The sequence below is a fragment of the Mauremys reevesii genome, linkage group 5, assembly GCF_016161935.1.
Source record: "Mauremys reevesii isolate NIE-2019 linkage group 5, ASM1616193v1, whole genome shotgun sequence".
NCBI classification, from domain to species: Eukaryota; Metazoa; Chordata; order Testudines; family Geoemydidae; genus Mauremys; species Mauremys reevesii.
In genome coordinates this window covers 80,136,010-80,154,335 of record NC_052627.1, presented here as the reverse complement: position 1 = coordinate 80,154,335, position 18,326 = coordinate 80,136,010, and the positions used below count along the sequence as shown (strand labels likewise).

Below are 18,326 nucleotides of genomic sequence, written 5' to 3'. Positions count from 1 at the left end.
TTTTCCTAGCTCTGTTATCAGTCACTATAAAGGCCCTGATTTGGCAAAACATCTCCTGGTCAGGAAAACAATCAGATACATGCTTAACTTTAAGCACTTTGGGCTGCTGACCGGGGGACAAGACCCTACCTCCTCCCTACTTCGAGCCCTGATGATTTGCTCCTGGGAAAGAACAAAGACTTGAACAGTCCCTACTCACAGGGACTGCTATTGTGATGGGCCCTTCTGTGGACCAAGGCGGGGGTGAGAGGTTACGTCTCATCCAATCGCAGTCTGGCCCCAATGCTGGGTAGCAAAAAACGTTGTTCAACTACCAGCCTCAGCTGACATAATAGTTCTTTACACTTGTAATGGGCTCTGTCCTCCTTGGTTCAGGTTTGGCTGGAGTTTGCACTGTAGTCCCCACAGTCTGCAGTCCTTGAAGGGCCACTACAAGTGATCTAAAGTCATCGCTCTCTGTGTCTGGTGACTAATACCATGTGAGTTGATGGTCTCACTCTGATTTCTAGAGGAAAGTGGCTATCATAAGAAAATCCACCTTTGGTATTAATCTGCAACTGTTATGGTAGTGAACATAGCTCTAACTAGGACCACACTTAAGCTCAAACTCTTGTATTGGTGCCTACCTATGATTATGATTGGTGCAATATAGATTAGACAGCCACATGTTGTCAGTCTTGAGACCAAGACTGGGTGTGGGAGCTAAGTTACATTTACATCATATAAATGTGGTTCCTCCACATGCTTGACATGTGTCAGTGGGACAGTATGGGAAAGCATACAAAACTGCTGAGGACTTTGCTCCGTTATGTTATGCAAATAAACAGAGAACTTTGCTTTCTGTGCCTGTCAGTGTTACTTCCTCAGTGTTGGCAAATTCTCACAATTGTATTCCATGCATTGCAATATTTGATGATATTCTTAGAATCCCAGCTCCTGGAGTCAGATACTTTATTTGAGAATCTCGATCTCCATTTTTTATAAACTAAGTTTTTAGCCCTCATGGTTGCAGAGAAAAGCTTGAAAACATGAATCATAAAGGCTCAAAAACCAGGGAGCAAATAAAAAGCAGTCAAGATTTATAATGTTTTTAAACTGTCTGACTCACGATTTTTGAACATGCTAGGGTGGCATTCTTCATCAGCCCTAAATTAATTCCAAATCTTTAGAAAATGAAATAAGGACAATTTCCTGAGATCTATAAAAAGGTTTAATATCTATGAAAACACTAAAGTATTATTAACAGAGCTTGGTAATAGATTTGGCTCAAAAACGTAGTCCTCTATTTCAGCAGCATATGGAGAGGTTGTATTGTGATGCTTTATTCCCTGCAAAACATGGATTATTGGGACTAGTTTCTCATTGTAAGCTTCACTCTAATCTGCAGATAAAATGATTTCTTCATATGGGTTATCAGGCCTCAGAGACTTTGGTCTGCATTCATCTATTTCTGTTTTTCAGTTTTTTAATCCAATTCACTAATTATTTTATCTCTTCCAAAATGCATTACATTAATCAGCTAGCAGCAGGCAATAATATAAAGTAATGAATTAACACATTACCAAGCCAGATGACAAAAAGATTTGGAGACCCATCTTTCTCTGAGACATTGAAACCTGCAAGCAATGTCTTTCCGTTGTTAGCAGAAAAAAAGTGTGTCTGTAAGAAACAAAAGAGAAGCTAATTTAAAGCGTTATTTGTATTGTCACAACCAAAAAGGACTATGTTCTAAGAGCTGAAAGCTCTCCTCTCATGGGAAAGGGTGTACATGGGGTACAGAAAAAGCTTCATGGGAAAAGGACACAATTCGTAGCAAGCCATCTTTGCTGATGTAAGCTCCTAATGTTAGAAAAAGCCGGGCGCATGGCCAGCAATAGTGGCACAGTCTTCCACCGAAAGGGCCATTGCTAAAGCAGTCATGCCATGTGGACAGACCCATACTTCTGGGAACACTGGTCCACACCATCCATCGTTCCATGAACGTGTATGCTTCAGCACAGTGCCTTATGACCAAAGCTGGTAGGAGCAATGGATGAGGAATAGAGAAATCTGCTATATGTATAAGCCACACATTGCAAGTTAATGTTGCCTGAGGCAATGTTAATGTGCAAAGCCTAGCTCCTGTAATAACTTACTCCAGGTATCAGTGGTGTCACCTACTTCTTCCTATTGTGTATCAGACAGCACTTTGTGGTTGCATGTACATCCATCATGCTCTCTTGTTGCATATGCTTTGGGGTTGTTTTGGGCATAACACCCAAACAAGGCCCTTTGTGTAGCACAAGTGCATAGGCATCCTATTTTGTTTTCATTTTCAGCTATCCTCTTCTCTCTGTGGCCCAGGAGCACAGTGGTATGCCACCAGTATTTTAACATGGTATTCCACAAAAATATTTCCCCTTAGTCTGATAAACCTTGTTTTCCAATGTTGCATGCACTGCAGAGAGGAAGGATGAGGGACAAAGGATTCAGTTCCTTTTTTTCTTTTTTTTCCCCCTTCAATTTAAAATAAATGAAAATACCTGCCATTAGGTGCAATCTGGTGCATGTCAACAGTATGCAATTTGCTCTTTCGAAGCAGTTTAAGAGCCCTAGGGAGAAATCATCTTTGTTGAGATACTATAACAGTATCCCGAGTAGTGGATTCAATAATGAAATTGCCCCAGGTCTCCCTTCAGTGCGGTGACAGAATTTTAACAAAGGGACTCCAAGGAGTCCCCAAGAGTACCCCAGTGTAGGAACATATGGCCTGTAGAAAACTTGTTTTCTTAGTTTGGCAGTATTTTTTGCCTGTGCCTGGATGGCAAGATTAGTTGGTGTGAATACAGAAATAGTGAAAAGTTTGAAATGGAACAGTTTTCATGGAAGATTCCCACGCTTCACACAATTTAGTCCCACAGCCCATTTCATTTCAGAATGAATTGGAAGAGAACAAAATGAGAATAGCTGTATATATTTTGAAAGCTAGTCAAACGTGTACATTTTGAATGGGAAATTTTAAAAATTCTTCCTCAATTTTCTGCAAATTTGGGCGATTTTTTTCTTTAAATCAAAACCTTTTTTGTTTTTGCTAAAAATTTTCAATTTTAGATGTTCCACTGAAAAATCAGAAAATTTGTGAAGAAAACAAATATGTTCTTTTCCTTTGAAAAGCCAGTTTTCATTTAAAAAAAAAAGTTTGAGAAAAATGTTCAACCTGGTCTGAATAGGTTCAGCTCAATAGCTGATAAGTATATTAAAATCTAGCAGTGACTAGAAATAGCAGTAGCTAACTCTTCTATAGCACTTTTCATCAGTACATATCCAAGCACTTTACAAAGATACTTACTATCTTTATCCCAGTTTTATAGATAGGAAAAACTGAGACACAGAGCGGAGAAGTGACTTGCCCAAGGTCACACAGCAGTCTAGTGGCAGAGCTGGTAATACAATCTAGGTCTTCTGAGTCTATAGCCAATGCCTTATCCACGAGGCTATACTATCTTCCAGTGAAACCTCAGACTTGCTACAGTCATGTCTGTTAACATTATATCCTGCCACTGATCCACTTGTGGAGCTCCCAGTTGAAATCAGCTGACCAAGAGCAGCATGCAAAAACTGATAGCAGGGTACAGCCCTTAGATTATACACTGTAAATAATAAAGATCTCCACTGGATCCAGTTCTGCCATCATGCATATAAAAGTAAAATCAATAATTGTTGATTGGTTGTGGGGCAAGATGATGATAGTTGGCACTTAGGTTATGTATTTGTAGTAATCAAAACTTTTTTCATATGCATAAAAAATGTACATAGTAGATGGTATCCTCTCTCTACATCCTTGTCTTCAATTTGTAAATTCTGTGCAGCAGAGACTGTGTTTTGATATGTTTGTACAGCACCTAGCACAATGGGACCTTGATCCCAATTGGGAACTCTGGACACTACAGTAATATAGGTATTTATTAATAATAATAATAATAATGAATACAAATAAATATTGATGAGTAAAGCAAAAAGTTTATTTCAGATAAACATCCACAAGTTTTGGTCCTCATCCAGAGCTAATCTGAAGCTCTTTCCTCTGAAACTGATATTGCAATTATTTTCAGCTACTTTCATCTCAGCTTCCATTCCCATCTAAAACCAAAAAGTTCTGAATCATGTTAACGAAGCTGTTTAAAATGTCTAGAAAAATTTGGGATCAGTTGCGAGTTTTAGGCAATGTTATGTTCATATTTTATCCAAATTTGTGTGGCTTTCTCCACTTTTAAAATGTAATAACGTTTAGTGAATCATCTAGTAAATTATGTTCATTTGTGTTTGGTGGAATTGTTTAGTATGTGATCTGAATCTTTAAAGAATGAGGACTACTGAAAACTAATTTCAGACTGCTGCCTCTGAAGAATCTTGGGTATATCTGGTCCTTATAGAACCCATTATATTTAGGTATTGTTGACTGTGATTATAGAATGCTCATGCTGTTCTGAATGTCTGTGGTAATGCAAAATCTATTCCTAAATGTTTCTTAAACCAAGGATGACCTCTAGAGGTGTGATTACATGTCAGTTACTAAAAATTAGTTTGACTGTACTTTTTTTTTTTGAACTTTGAATCCAATCATTTATTAAAAATTGATATATGCAATGACAAAGCATTGAAGAAGACCATAATTTTTCTATATGATTGCAGCACACCCTATACTTTTTCTATACAGAAAAAAGTGGATCCTGCAGCATATAAAGCCATGTGAAGATTCTATTTACAGCTCACTGGGTCATCTTTGAAATGATATAGCATGAAATGTTTAACATTTCATTGACCTAGCTTTGTGCCCATGAAGAGGCACCATGGGGACAAGACAATGCCTTTTCTACCGACCACAATCTAGTGCTACGTAACTCTAATTCTGGCTGCAGTCTTGAAACCTATTAAGTGAATGGTTTAAAAGTATTTGTCACTTAAGATTGAATTTACGTTGACAAGTTAAAATATTTCAGGGTAGCACTGCATTCCATCTTTCAGGTGTCATGCAATAGCTACTGTTAAAGCAATGAAAAGGCATTAGGCTTCTGTGAAAAGAACGGTTCTTAAAATGAATTTAGAGTGGCCAGCAAATGGCACAAAAATGATGGCTCTTTCAGCTACTTTTTCGAAGAGTTTCCAGCTTTAATTCACATCGATACTTTGGTGAGTAATTGGAGGAAATTCTGCAGGTCTTTATATGCAGATGAAAATTTTCTTTTTAGATTTTATATATTTCCACTTTTAATCAATTTCAATTACAGTGTAGCAAATTATGAAAAAGCAAATAGAAAGTCCTGGATTGGTATTTTAAATTGAAAGATATAACTGAAAGTGTGGTAAGAAATCTTATGGAGCTCTTTTAAAAATGGTATAAATTCTGTTCTGAAATATCATTGAACCTGTAGTCTGCAGTGCATAGGACATTAATCATGATAGTCTGATTTTTATGAGGCTCATCTTAGGGTCACTAATTTAATGAATGGTCCTAGATAATATCCCTGGAAAATGTCACACTCTTTTCCAGTGCAAAAGTTTAACGGATTGACCTATTTGTTTTCACAGATCTCCTTATATCACCCTTCTCCAGACAAAGGCCTGGACAGACCTTCTAGGTAAGAAACATGATGTGTCCTTGCAACAGACAAGCTGACCAGTCCTCACAGAGGGTACAGGCCTGCTGAGCATTCTGAAGTCAATGGGAGTTGAGGGCGCACTTCTTGGTATACAGCCTACAGCATCCCACATATGGGATAATGACAAAATATCATGTGGGTTCTCTTGAGATTTGCAGTTCTTCCTTCTGTTTTAGAAGGCTGTATTGCCTGCTACTCAGAACGTCACCCAATCCTTCAAAGCCCTCCACTGGCATCCCTCCCCTTCTGTATTAACTTGTAGCTATCCCTCACTTTCAATGCACTGCATACAATACTCCACCTCTCCCAACATCTTTGCACTCATTTTTTATTACGCCTCTTCTTTGCTTCACTCAAGCATCCAACCTCACTTCTATCTTCATATGATTCCCTGTTCTCGTCTTTGTGCTTGGAACTCACATCCCAGTGTGCAAAGGTACCAGACGCTCTTCATTCAAAATGCCTGTATTTCACAACACCTACTTGTATTAACCTTTAAATTTAATCTATTACCTAATTTAAAAATGAAAAAAAGAATAACCCTGCAATACCTTATATTAACTTTTTCCTCATCATGCAAAACAACCTGTGGCTGTTTGATACATCTGTCTATTTAGGCCCTGACATAGGATCCCGAAGCAAGATCTATGTGCACTTGAGTGCATGAGACCCCATTCTTTTCTACTGACCTTTTTCAAAGGTTTCCTCTAATCTGTCCTTTCTTAGGCGTACCCCAGGGCTGCTATTTATTTCCTGTATCATAGCTCAGCTTTCTAAGCCTTATCTATTCTTAAACAGGCTTTGCCAGTATAAATATACTGTAGAATATACTGGCAAACCCCCCTCGTATAGACACAGTTTATTCCAGCAAAAGAGTTATTTTGTTAGTATATTTTTTTTGCCAGTATAACTGCATTTACATTACAGTTTTTGCCAGCAATTTTTTCTAGTATAGCCCTGCCATAGAGACCAAATATATAGAGGGCTTGCCAAAATGTGTAGGAAAGAGCGAAAATGTGAGGCGAAGACAGGTCTGCACTGGGTCTAAGGCTCATGTGGAGGATGATGATAACTGTCATAGGTCTCACCCCCACTTAGAGCTGTTGGGTTCCAATATGGGGACCTGCATGAATCCTTCTTCTAAACTAAAATCCTAGTTTAGATCTGGTAAAGCTGCCACCACCCAATCAGGAACGTGGATTGGGACACAGTCCTTCCCCAAAATTCTTGGGGATCCCAAGAGCCCCAAATCCATGGAGTTCTTACACCCAGGAGAAATAAACCATTCCCCCCTTTTCCTCCCCCCTCCCTTTTCCTAGGAGAGACACCGGGATCTAACTACAGAGGGATATCTCCCTCCTCCTCTTTCCCTGAGAATCCACCCAAGGAAAGACCAACCAAGTCCTTAATAGAAAAGAATTTATTAAAGAATAAAAAAGAAAGTCACTGTCTCTGTAACCAAGATGGAACAATATACAGGGTCTAAACTTATCAATCTCTGGAGAGAATTCCCCCTCCCTTCTTTCTCAGTAAAAGCAATCACAGTACAGACTTAAAGAAATTCTATAGCAAAACACAGAATTGCAAATACAGAAATAAAAGTATAAGAATACTAGTTCCTTGCTAATACTCACTAGCTTGAATAGAAGAATTTATTGCAGAAACCTGGGAGGACTTGATTAAGATGTCTGGACTCTCTTAATTCCCAAGAGAGACTCTCTAAAAAACAAAGAACAGGAAAAAAACTTCCCTCCACTGGGATTTGAAAATATCTTGTCCCTCATTGGTCCTCTGGTCAGGTGTCCACAGGTACTGCTTGTTAACCCTTTACAGGTAGACAAAAACCTTAACCCTTAACTAACTGTTTATGACAATAACATAATATCTCTTGTGGATGATAACTTCACATATCCTTACCACTGCTCCTGCTCTAAAGGAACTCCGCAATCCCCTCATCCCTTCCCAGCATTCAGCCTGGGAAAGTTTTTTGCTGGCTGTAGCTGTACTCAGCTCCAGGTACCTGGCAGTCTGCTCCAGCCTCCAGTCACTGGCTCTGAAATCTGAAGCTTTCCTGGCTGGGCTGGATTGTGCTATTCACATGGGAACTTTGATTACTGCTGCTGCAATCACTGCACCTTGGTGCTCCTCATTGCTAGCAGCAAAAGTGAAGGGTGGGGGAGTGATAGGGCAAAGAGCACAGTGCAGGCAAGGAGCCTGTGTAGGGTAACCATATGTCCTGTTTTGGCCGGGACAGTCCCTTTTTTAAGCCCTGACCCAGCTGTCCCAACTTTTTTGGCCAAAGTGGACATTTGTCCCGTTGACTCTTGCGGACTTGATCAGTTGGCAAGAGCAAATAGGACAAATGTCCACTTTTGTCAAAAAAAAGTGGGGTGTGAAGGAACATGCCGGTGGAGGGGGGTCTAGCAGCAATGCCAGCCACCACAGGAGGGGGGAGGCAGGGCAGCGACACCAGCCCCAGCCTCACATGGGGGGAGGGCAGAGCAGATATAGCTCATGTGATGACACCAGCCCCAGCCTTTGGGAAATACAGTCATCCTATCTAGTATGTGCATTGCTGCTCGCCTGAGCCCTGTCTGTCCGTCCCCCCCCATCTCCCCTGCAGGCAGCGGGGCTCGGGCAAGGGGCTTGTGCCAGCCCCATGCATGGGAAGGGTGGGCTCAGGCGAGTGGCTTGGGCCATTCCCGCGGCGGCGGGGGGTGGGGGGGAAACAGAGGGAAGGACTCAGGCCTGCACCACATGGCATCCTGTTTTCCCTTTGGGAAATTTAGTTATCTCAAACCTGTGTAGCATGGGGACTGTTCATTTGCAGGTGCTGAAGTCTACAGGCTGTCTTAGACAGTTATCCCAAGCAGGGCCAGAGTCACTTACACAGCCCAGGAACTGCCTACAGCTGCTTCAGTGCCACCAGCAGTTCATTCCTCTGCTCACTTGTTCTGAACAGGCATGGTAAACTAAGGGTGGGACAATGCAAAGGGGTGGGGACAAAGAGAGACACTGAGTGAGGCCAGAGCAAGCCAATGTGCCCATCCAGGCAGTAGAGGGAAGAGCTTTCTTTGGAGGGAATCAAGGGACATACAACCACATCCCCTGTTGAAAGCTAACATTTGTATCATTGTATAGGATCGGCAACCTTTGGCACATGGCCCATCAGGGAAATGTCTTAGTGGGCCGGGACGGTTTGTTTACCTGCAGCAGCTCCCACTGGCCGTGGTTCACTGTTCCAGGCCAATGGGGATGCAGAAAGCAGCACGGGCCGAGGGATGTGATGGCCACCACTTTCCGCAGCCCCCATTGGCCTGGAACGGCGAACTGTGGCCAGTGGGATCTGCGATCGGCCGAACCTGCAGACACTGCAGGTAAACAAACCATCCCAGCCCACCAGCAGATTTCCCTGATGAGCCGTGTGCCAAAGGTTGCCAATCCCTGGTATAAGATGAAGGACTGGGTTACGATCAGATAGTGGATGTAGCTCTTGTGCCACAGACAGCTCACAGGGCAGCCTCCCAGTACCAAGAGAGGCTGCAGGGGCAAAGCTGCCTGTGTCTCTGGCAGAGCAGCAAAGCCTGGGAAGAAGCAAACTGCCAAAACTAGAGATTGAAATTTTTGAAACAAAGTCCTTCAGTCAAAACATGACCTTTTGTGCAAAAACTTGTCAACAATGTTGAAATTTTACATTTTTGTGAAAAATGTAGTGTCTCAAAATAATCCCTTGAAAACACTGAAATGTTTATGGAAATGTTTCAGTAAACATTCTGATTGTGTTGATAATGTTTTAGATAAAAAATATCAGGGAAGAAAGTGAAAAATTTTGGATGAAAAAAAGAAGGGGTCAAACTTTTCAAAACCTGTAAAGGTGAAATGGCTTCAAAATTCTGAAAATTTTCCTGAAAATAGATTTTCATTTTTTAGTCAGCTTTAGCACAAATGGGGCTTCACTCTGCGAAGTGTGCAGTTCTTGGGGGAGCTGCGAACAGTGCCTTGTCCTGTTATATTTTTAGTCTATTCATTCACGCGGTGTTGGGACTGTTAAATGGGTCATGGCTAAGGGGCCTGCTTATTGATCCCTGAAGAGAAAGTATTCAAATGAGCCCTGCTCACAGGGTTTAGACTGGCACTAATATTGATTATTTCTTTAGTTCTGCAAGTGACTACAGAAAAAGGAGGAAGTCGGAGCCTGCTGTAAGTCATCAGAGGGTGCACAGTGATCAAAATGCAAACAGGACTAGCCTGGGCCATGCAGATATGCAGGGCACATACACTACCCTTAGAAAGCCTTTAACTAGCTCTTCTCCTTCTTCTCCGTCAAGAGCAAAAGGTAAGAGACAAGCAGATTAGCGAACAGACAATAACCTTGTTTAATACTGAGTTCTTATTGCAGTTAGTCATAACTGCCAGGTACTATATGCTGTTGCTCGGACACAATTCACTAAAGAAAAAACAACAGCCTATAGTTTCTAATGAAAGGTTAACCTGTTCATTCTTGATTGTGTTGTTTCAGGCTGATTCAAACCTGGATTTATTTTTCATATAGAGTATCTATATTTATTCAAAGAAAATCAGTCAAAAAAGAATGTGATATATAAAATTTTACATAAATTCATAAAACTACATTTCATACATTGCTTTCTTGCCAGCACTTATGAGATTGTTGTAATTTTTAAAACTCTTCCAGTATGTAGGGGAGTAAGAGAAACAGCATTCAAGATCACTGCCATGCAAATAAATCCTTAAAACTTTCCTTTCCTCCTTCAAACCTCTGATTCTTGGCAGCTGATAAATTCTAGGAATCTAATTCAAAAAAGAAAGTGCCCCAGTATGAAATTGAGATGATAGATTTTGTCAAAAACTCAATAGTGGGTGGGATACAACCCATGTAATTTCTGATTCTTATGTAAGATGGTTCTTTTTTAATTGCCAGTCACTCAAAGCTCTCCTCCTTATATGTCTAGTATTTCTTACCTGTAAACAGGTTTTGTTTTCTAAAGTAAGACAAAAGGTTTCAAGGTACAACAGTGATTGTTTACATTGGGAGTAAATATACAGTTCTGCACCTCCCTCATAATCCTCTTCTTATTATTCATTTATTTGCATTACAGTAGTGACTAACATTTCCAATCAGAGCCTCATTGTGCTAGGCACTGTATAAACTTCTAAAAGCCCATAAGAGCTTACAGTCTAGGTTACAACCAAACATAACAGATGACAAGGCAAACAAATAGTAGGGAAGATGTTGGAGGATGAGTAATAGGAAAGCAAGAATAGCTAAGTACAGCACGCATTAAGGTACGAGTATTTTGCCACAAAATTGAGTATTATTTATATGGGTATCCAGCCTGGAGCAACACTATATTTCATTGTCTCATAAAGAAATGAAACGCTACAAAAATATTACATTTCCTGAAGTCAAGTACTCTTTCAAGTAAAAAGTGTGTTGTAAGATTTTTGATCAACATATCATTTCAGATTGTATCTTTAAAAGGCATATGAAGTTAATGTATTTTAGGTAAAAATAATGAGTGGAGAGAAGTCTGAACCAAAACCCTAGACCCAAACAGCCTGACCTCTGCAAATGTTTGAAATCCAGATCCAGATTTTAATTTTTCAGGTGATTTCTGTTTTGTTCAAATTTGACCAACCCAGACTATGGGTTCTTTGAAATCTGTATCCTGAACTGAATTTTGTAGCTTCAGCTCATTTCTACTCAAAGAGCGTTTCTGTTGTGAAAAGTGACTCTGACTTGTCTCTTAGTGAATTCCAGGTTAGAAGTAAAAGTATGGCTTTTCTGACTTTCAGCCTGAAAACTCAACCCTGGAGCTGAAAGACCAGTTGAATTCTTTGGTTCTTGCCCATCATCCCCAGATTCTGCAGGCTAAATTATATCTTCAGTTACACCAGTGCAATGCACCCTATTGTTTTTAGATTATGCCCTTAGTGACACCTATGTAAACCCATTGGCTCCATTGTTGCTTCAGAGGTATAAATGACTGGCCTTTCAGCCTGGAGAGAGATTTTCAAAAGCACTTATGCCATCTAGGTGCACAAATTCCATTGACTTTTATTTATAAGTCCTTGGGCATTTTGAAAATATCTCATTTGGAATTTAGCTATCATTTCTGCTAATAATGCAAACAAAGTAGAATCCAGCTCATTTCTTCTATTGGTCCTATGAGTGTAAGAAGAGTAAAAAATTAGTAAAAACATTTTATCTACAGCAGATAGGGATGTAAATGTGTTGTGTTGAGTAAGTAGGAGCCATTGTTACAGAGGCTGCTCTTAATAGCAAAGAAGTCGGTTTTCTAAAAAGGCATGAGTTATGAAGTTGCACTTTGGAGTTCTAAATCAGAAAGCTTAACAACAGGTTAGCATCTCAAGGTAGTTGTCACATAGTGCCATGTGGATGGCCACATTTGGGATTCAAGCTCAGATCATTACTTGGGCAAGAGCACTGCAGAGTGAACCTGGCAGACAGCTGGGGAGCAACACTGATGGGTTCCAGAGACAGCCATATCCAGCTTCACTCAGAAGCACAGTCAGCTAAGTAGGAGAAATAAAAGGGAAAATGGCTGGAACTTTGGGACGTTTTCTGCAGGAAACACACCCACAAGTACACATAGAAATGTGTCTAGTGAGGCGGCTGCATTGTTCACATATTATGTTGTAATGTTCCTTCCTAGTCCATTCAAGATCCATTCATCACATAGTTTCATCACACATATGCTACCTGAGAGACCAGAAATCTCCCATCCATTCGTATATAGAGATTTTTTCTAAGTCGTCATAGTTAAATGTGCAGCTGTGCTAAATGATTTGCATACACAACACTGTTTTCTCTTTCATCCTAGACCAGGGGTCGGCAACCTTTCAGAAATTATTCATTCTAATTTAAGGTTTCATGTGCCAGTAATACATTTTAACATTTTTAGAAGGTCTCTTTCTCTAAGTCTATAATATAAAACTAAACTATTGTTGTATGTAAAGTAAATAAGGTTTTAAAAATGTTTAAGAAACTTCATTTAAAATTAAATTAAAATTCAGAGCCCTCCGGACCGGTGGCCAGGACCTGGGCAGTGTGAGTGCCACTGAAAATCAGTTTGCGTGCCACCTTCGGCACATGTGCCATAAGTTGCCTACCCCCGTCTAAGACCAAACACAAATGTGTGCAAAAGTCAAAATCCAAGTGTACAACAAGAACTTTTTGTCAAACATAAATTTACATTTGCTCATTTTTGGCATCTGTTTTTTATGTTATTCTTTAACATCTATATTTTGGTAGTATCTAAAAGCCAGATCAGATTGAAAGCCATAGTGGTAGGTTCTGTACAAACAATAGATTATGGTTCCTGTCCCTGAGACGGGCCTGAGACAAAGTTCAGTTCTGCCTCTGGATTCATGCTTTCCCAGAAGTAGGGTGTCTTCAGATCCAGACTTTTGGTTTGGCCCCATCTCTACCTCTTCTGTAGTTGTATTGCCTTTCTACCAGCCTCAGACCCAATGGCACCTTTTTATATGTTGTACTTTTAATGTAAAGATGTGCACTGTCTTAACGCTCTAGTATTTAAATGTGTTTTATTATTAATAGAAACATATGGCACTAAATCCTTTCTGATGTTTGAATTATATAGAGTACATTTTTACAGTTGGAAAATTAAATAATTGTTTAGCATGGATTATTTGCTTTTCTCTTCTAATCTTTAGGAATGTGTATGTTGTGCTTGATTGCTAGATCAGATACACCAGCTGCTTTCTCTTTTCTGTTCTTTCTGATATTTACTGACATTATTTCCAACTTTTTGAACCTGTTAATTTCTGGCAATGTCTCTTTTTTACCATGCTGCTCAATGGATTATAAAGGTGGAGATATTAGTCAAGTGTATCCATCCCTTTTCAGTTATTCAGTGCACAACCACAACACTTCAAATGAATTAGATTATTGTAGCTCTTATAGACAGCATTTGGCTGTTCCAAGTGATTCAAGAAGGGCAATCCATTATAAGAATGGCTGGCAAATGACTCGTCAGAATGCAGAAGTCTGGAGCAGCACAGAAGAAACTGCCTCTCCCAAGCGGAAATCTCGTAGCTGCGATGATCTGTTAACAGATGATCATGATAGCTTTCCTGATGCACAGGCCAAGTCTGAAAGTATGGTATCTCTCATTTGCGAGGAGGATTCCAAAGGCAGTTGCTCATTGACCTGGGCCTCCCCATATGTTCCTGAGAGCCGCAGTACTAGTCGGTCAAGAATTCGTCATAGATCTGCACATGATACCCCAGGATTCCTAAAAATGTACAAGAAGATGCACCGCATCAATCGCAAGGACTTGATGAATTCTGAGGTGATTTGTTCTGTAAAGTCCAGAATATTACAGTATGAAAAAGAACAGCACAAAGGTATGCTTCAGGGCTGGAGAGAGTCTTCTACTGAAGAGGTGCCCAGGGACATGGTGCCTACGAGGATATCCGAATTTGAAAAATTAATTCAAAAATCAAAATCAATGCCGAATTTAGGTGATGAAGCTTTATCAACAGTAACACTAGAGCCTCCTAAAAATGGCTTATGTTCAAATCGGCGATTTTCTATCGAGTCCCTGCTGGAGGAGGAAAATCAAGGTAGACATGCCATTCAAGTACAACGCAACTGCAAGCCTAAAACTCTGGTGCCAATTCATATTGAAGTGACCAGTGATGAACCACAAAGATCCCATCTGGAGTTTTCTGACAGTGATCAAGATGGAGTGGTCTCTGACCTCAGTGACTTTATCCAGATAGAAGGCTCATCCTTTTGTAGTGAAAGTGACTTTGACCACTTTTCCTTTACGTCTTCTGAGAGTTTTTATGGATCAGGCCACCATCACCATCATCACCACCATCACCACCACCACCACAAGCATCTCATCAGCTCCTGCAAGGGGCGATGCCCAGCATCCTACACCCGCTTCACCACCATGTTAAAGCATGAAAGGGCTAAACAGGAAAGTACTGAAGATCCAAGGAGACAAGAAGCAGAATCTGGCCTCTCTAAGATAGCATTCCTAGTCAGTCCAGTGCCTTTCCGGAGGAAAAAAAGTTCAGCCCCTAAAAAACAGACTGAGAAGACTAAATGCAAATCATCTGTGTTCGAGGCACTAGATTCTGCTCTTAAAGATATCTGTGACCAAATTAAAGCAGAAAAGAGAAGGGGAAGCTTGCCTGACAACAGTATATTACACAGACTTATTACTGAATTGCTCCCAGATATACCCGAAAGGAATTCGTCTCTTAAAGCTCTTAAAAAAAGTCCCATGCACCAGCCTTTTCATCCACTGCCTCAAGATGGTGCCATTCATTGTCCACTGTACCAAAATGATTGTGGAAGACTACCTCTTAGTGCCTCTTTTCAAGACATGGATACAACCAACAACAACAAGCAAGACAATGATAGTGCACTGTGTTTCCAAGGTGGATTACCTTCCTTTCCTTTATTCTTGTGATTGAGTCATTCACCCTTGTTCCTTTCATTTCCAACCCTTTGTCACTTCATTTTTGAGTATTTGTTTATGCAGTTTAGAATAAGTGTTTACCATATAAAGGGCATGATGAAGAAAGGGTATTATTTTTACATAGCTATATGTGATAAATAATATAAGATGGATAGAGTACTTGTCTATCCACAACAGTATAGTAATCTGGTTATCAAATGGTGACAGCATTATTTTACAATTAGGTGATCAATACAGCAAAGTAATATAATGCAGTAAAATAAAAAAATTAAGGGAGAATCCCTGTTTTCAATAATTGGAGCTTTACAATGACAAAGATTTTCTGATAATTAAAAGGGCTTCATGGTATAATAAATATATGCATCATAATGTGATGACTACGGGGAAAAAAATGCAGTAGCTCTTCCATTTTGTTTATAATAAATGTGCACTGCACATTAATAATATTAATAAATAATGTCATACTAACAATATTTTTATGTACAACAGATGAAAATCTGAACATTTTATAATGAATTCTGTCCATTTTATAAAATTGTATTCAGTTCTGTCACAAATTATGCTACCTTTGAGCAACACAACATTTTTGTGAATAGAACTCTAGGCTATTTTTAGTGAAGGTTCCATTTCCACTGCTCAAATGATACACTTTGCAATTTCCATGGCAGCAAAAGTATTGAATGTAAAATGTCTCCATTAAATTTTGAGAGAGACACTATCCCTTCGAAATGGCAAACAGAAAATGAAAATAATCAAAACTTGAAGGATACTGTCAAGGTGAATACGAGTAGAAACTGATCTCTCTTGACAGGGATCCTGTTTTAAAGTTCATACCATGAGGAGTTTATTGTTCTGTTTCTCTCTCTTTTTTTTTTTTAATCATTGCTTGAGTTTAAAATATTTTTTAAAGTTTGACTGACCGTGATATTCCCCATAAGCAAACTACTGTAACAGCATGTGTGCACAGATTTATCTACTGGCAGACGCAGAGAGCTGAATGTCTTTTGTAAAGACATTTCAAACCTGAGCTTTTTATTTTAAAAAGTGATCAGATTACTCAAGGTAAGAATGACAAAATGGACTGCCAAAGAATTCTGGTTTTAGACATACCCTCTTTAAAGGTGTCTCTTCAGTTATTATGATGATCACTTTATAAGGCTATTCCTGAAATCATGTAATTGAAGAAAGGGGAAATCTATGGCTTTCTAATATAAATTGTGGAGTATACTCCTCTTATTTTTTCTTTAACATTCTTGACCTGTGCTGAAATTTTTGCTAGTGCCACATTTGCCAAAAAATATCAAGTGTATTCTGCTGACTGCTGCGTTATCTTAACGAGTTAAATAAAATACACAATGGAGTCAGTAAAACCTCTCTTGCAAAACATCATTAGTTTCATCAGCCATGGTTTTGAAATGTCTTTAATTATTTACTGGCATTGAATCATAATGAGTCATTATAAACAGAACCAGAAATGTGTATAAAAGGATTTAGATGCAGCTCTCATTTGTATTTGCACAAATTGGAAGTAACTACTTTGAAGTCACTGGGCTTACCCCAGATTTACACTGAAGTAAGTGAGAGCTCAATCTGTCCCTATTTTTTCAAATATAGCTCCAAACAGGTTTTCTTCTAGAAATAATGATCTCAGGAACTTTACCATTTTGTGTCCTGTACTTGTGCGTTTCTTAAAATAATTTTTTGCAATCCACATTATTTTTAGCTGAGCTATACATTTTATATGAAATGCACTTTTCATAATATATTGATATTGAAATTCTACACTTCAGATTATCAGCAAAATCCTGCCCAAGGATAGGGAAGGATCTATGGTGCGTCTATCCTCAAAGAAAGCAGGAGAGAGGGATCTCTCCCAGGACTTGAGAGCAGTAGGAGGTATCACAACTAGCCCTCTTGTCCATCCATAATGTCTGCAATAGGATATTGACTGCAGGGAGAGGGGCATGTCCAGCAGCCCAGCCAGCTAGCAAGCATGTTGCTATCACTGGCAAGCATAGCTGGGTGTGTACTGTTCTCCTTGCTCTGAGAAGCAGCAAAGTACAGTCTCTCCATAGTGTTTCAGTCCCCATTTAGAATCCTGCCCTAGTCAACAGGATGTCATATCAAACATGACCTATCAGGTATTGTCTCCCCTCCCTCATAATATTGAGAGATTTAAATTATAGCTTGTCTTTCATACATGTGATATTGGTGAAGAGGGGACAGGGAGCACCCTAGAATACCAGAGCAGGAACAGGACAAGATATTGGTTGCCAACTGACTAACCCACTATAAGGGTGTCTCCAGCCCCTGGGGGTACGCTCAGCCCTCCAGCAGCTCGACCCTTACAGAGCACACACCACTCCATTTTGGAGCAGCAGTAAGAAGTAACTGCTCAACATGTTGCCTCTAACCCCTCCAGCAATTTTCCCTGCACAGGTAGAATGGCTCAGTAACCCTCCCATTGGCTACTACTGCTTTGCTCCCCCTTCGGGGAGACACACAAAGGTGACTCAAAAGAGCAAGGGCAGTTCAGTGCCCATTGTATGGATTAGACAGAAATTCCTACTAATACTGATAGATGTGTACAATTCCAAAGCTATTTTGTGTAACTGCTATGGTTACTTAAATAAAATGACCACCAATCCAAACCTTAACAGATTGGAAATTCACACTTAAAAAATAACCGTTGCGTATAATGGCTTCAGTGACGATGCAGGACCTGATATGATGAAGATGGAAGTATTGCAGTGACACTCAGTTCCTTAATATAATAGTATACAATGCATGTTAGTGGAATGTTCCATTGGCCTCATACCCAAGCTGATGATAACCAAAGCATTATGCTAATATGTGCTTCGTTTCATGCTATATCTTGTGGGACCAGTTGTGTTTCTGTGAGGCATAGCTGCACTGAAAGAAAGGGAAGAGAACACCTGTGCAGGGGTCTCTGGTGTCATGTCATAAAGAATCACAGAAGGCCTTCTTATAACTTAGAACAAGGAGCTTTAGTGAAATAAACTAAACTATGTTATTCCTTAAGCTGCAGTGTTTGCTCTGCTCCACTGCAGTGTTTCTGGCCAAAACCTTCTCAGTACCCTTCCTACCTGGCTTACTACTATAGTTTTAAAGATATAGTGCATATATCCCAAACCTGGAGACTTTATGCCTGTGAAGGGAACATGGGCTC

At 39.8% G+C, this 18,326-nt stretch overlaps 1 protein-coding gene and 1 long non-coding RNA gene across 12 annotated transcripts in view; one reads left to right on the top strand and one right to left on the bottom strand.

The window, feature by feature from the left end:
- Positions 1-18,326, bottom strand: part of LOC120405904 — a 148,776-nt gene that overhangs the window by 2,445 nt on the left and 128,005 nt on the right. For 5 of the 6 annotated variants that reach the window (XR_005598976.1, XR_005598977.1, XR_005598972.1 and 2 more), the window contains one exon: positions 1,563-1,659. This is a non-coding gene — a long non-coding RNA (uncharacterized LOC120405904). Of the gene's footprint in view, positions 1-1,177; positions 1,329-1,562; positions 1,660-18,326 lie in introns of those variants that run through there. The other variant, XR_005598975.1, reaches the window with a different exon arrangement.
- SORBS2 (sorbin and SH3 domain containing 2) overlaps positions 1-18,326 on the top strand; it is a 434,202-nt gene that overhangs the window by 379,746 nt on the left and 36,130 nt on the right. For 5 of the 6 annotated variants that reach the window (XM_039539823.1, XM_039539828.1, XM_039539825.1 and 2 more), the window contains 3 exons: positions 5,569-5,618; positions 9,797-9,975; positions 13,512-15,095. In XM_039539823.1, the coding sequence (XP_039395757.1) occupies positions 5,569-5,618; positions 9,797-9,975; positions 13,512-15,095 (1,813 nt within the window). The remainder of the gene's footprint in view (positions 1-5,568; positions 5,619-9,796; positions 9,976-13,511; positions 15,096-18,326) is intronic. The other variant, XM_039539829.1, reaches the window with a different exon arrangement.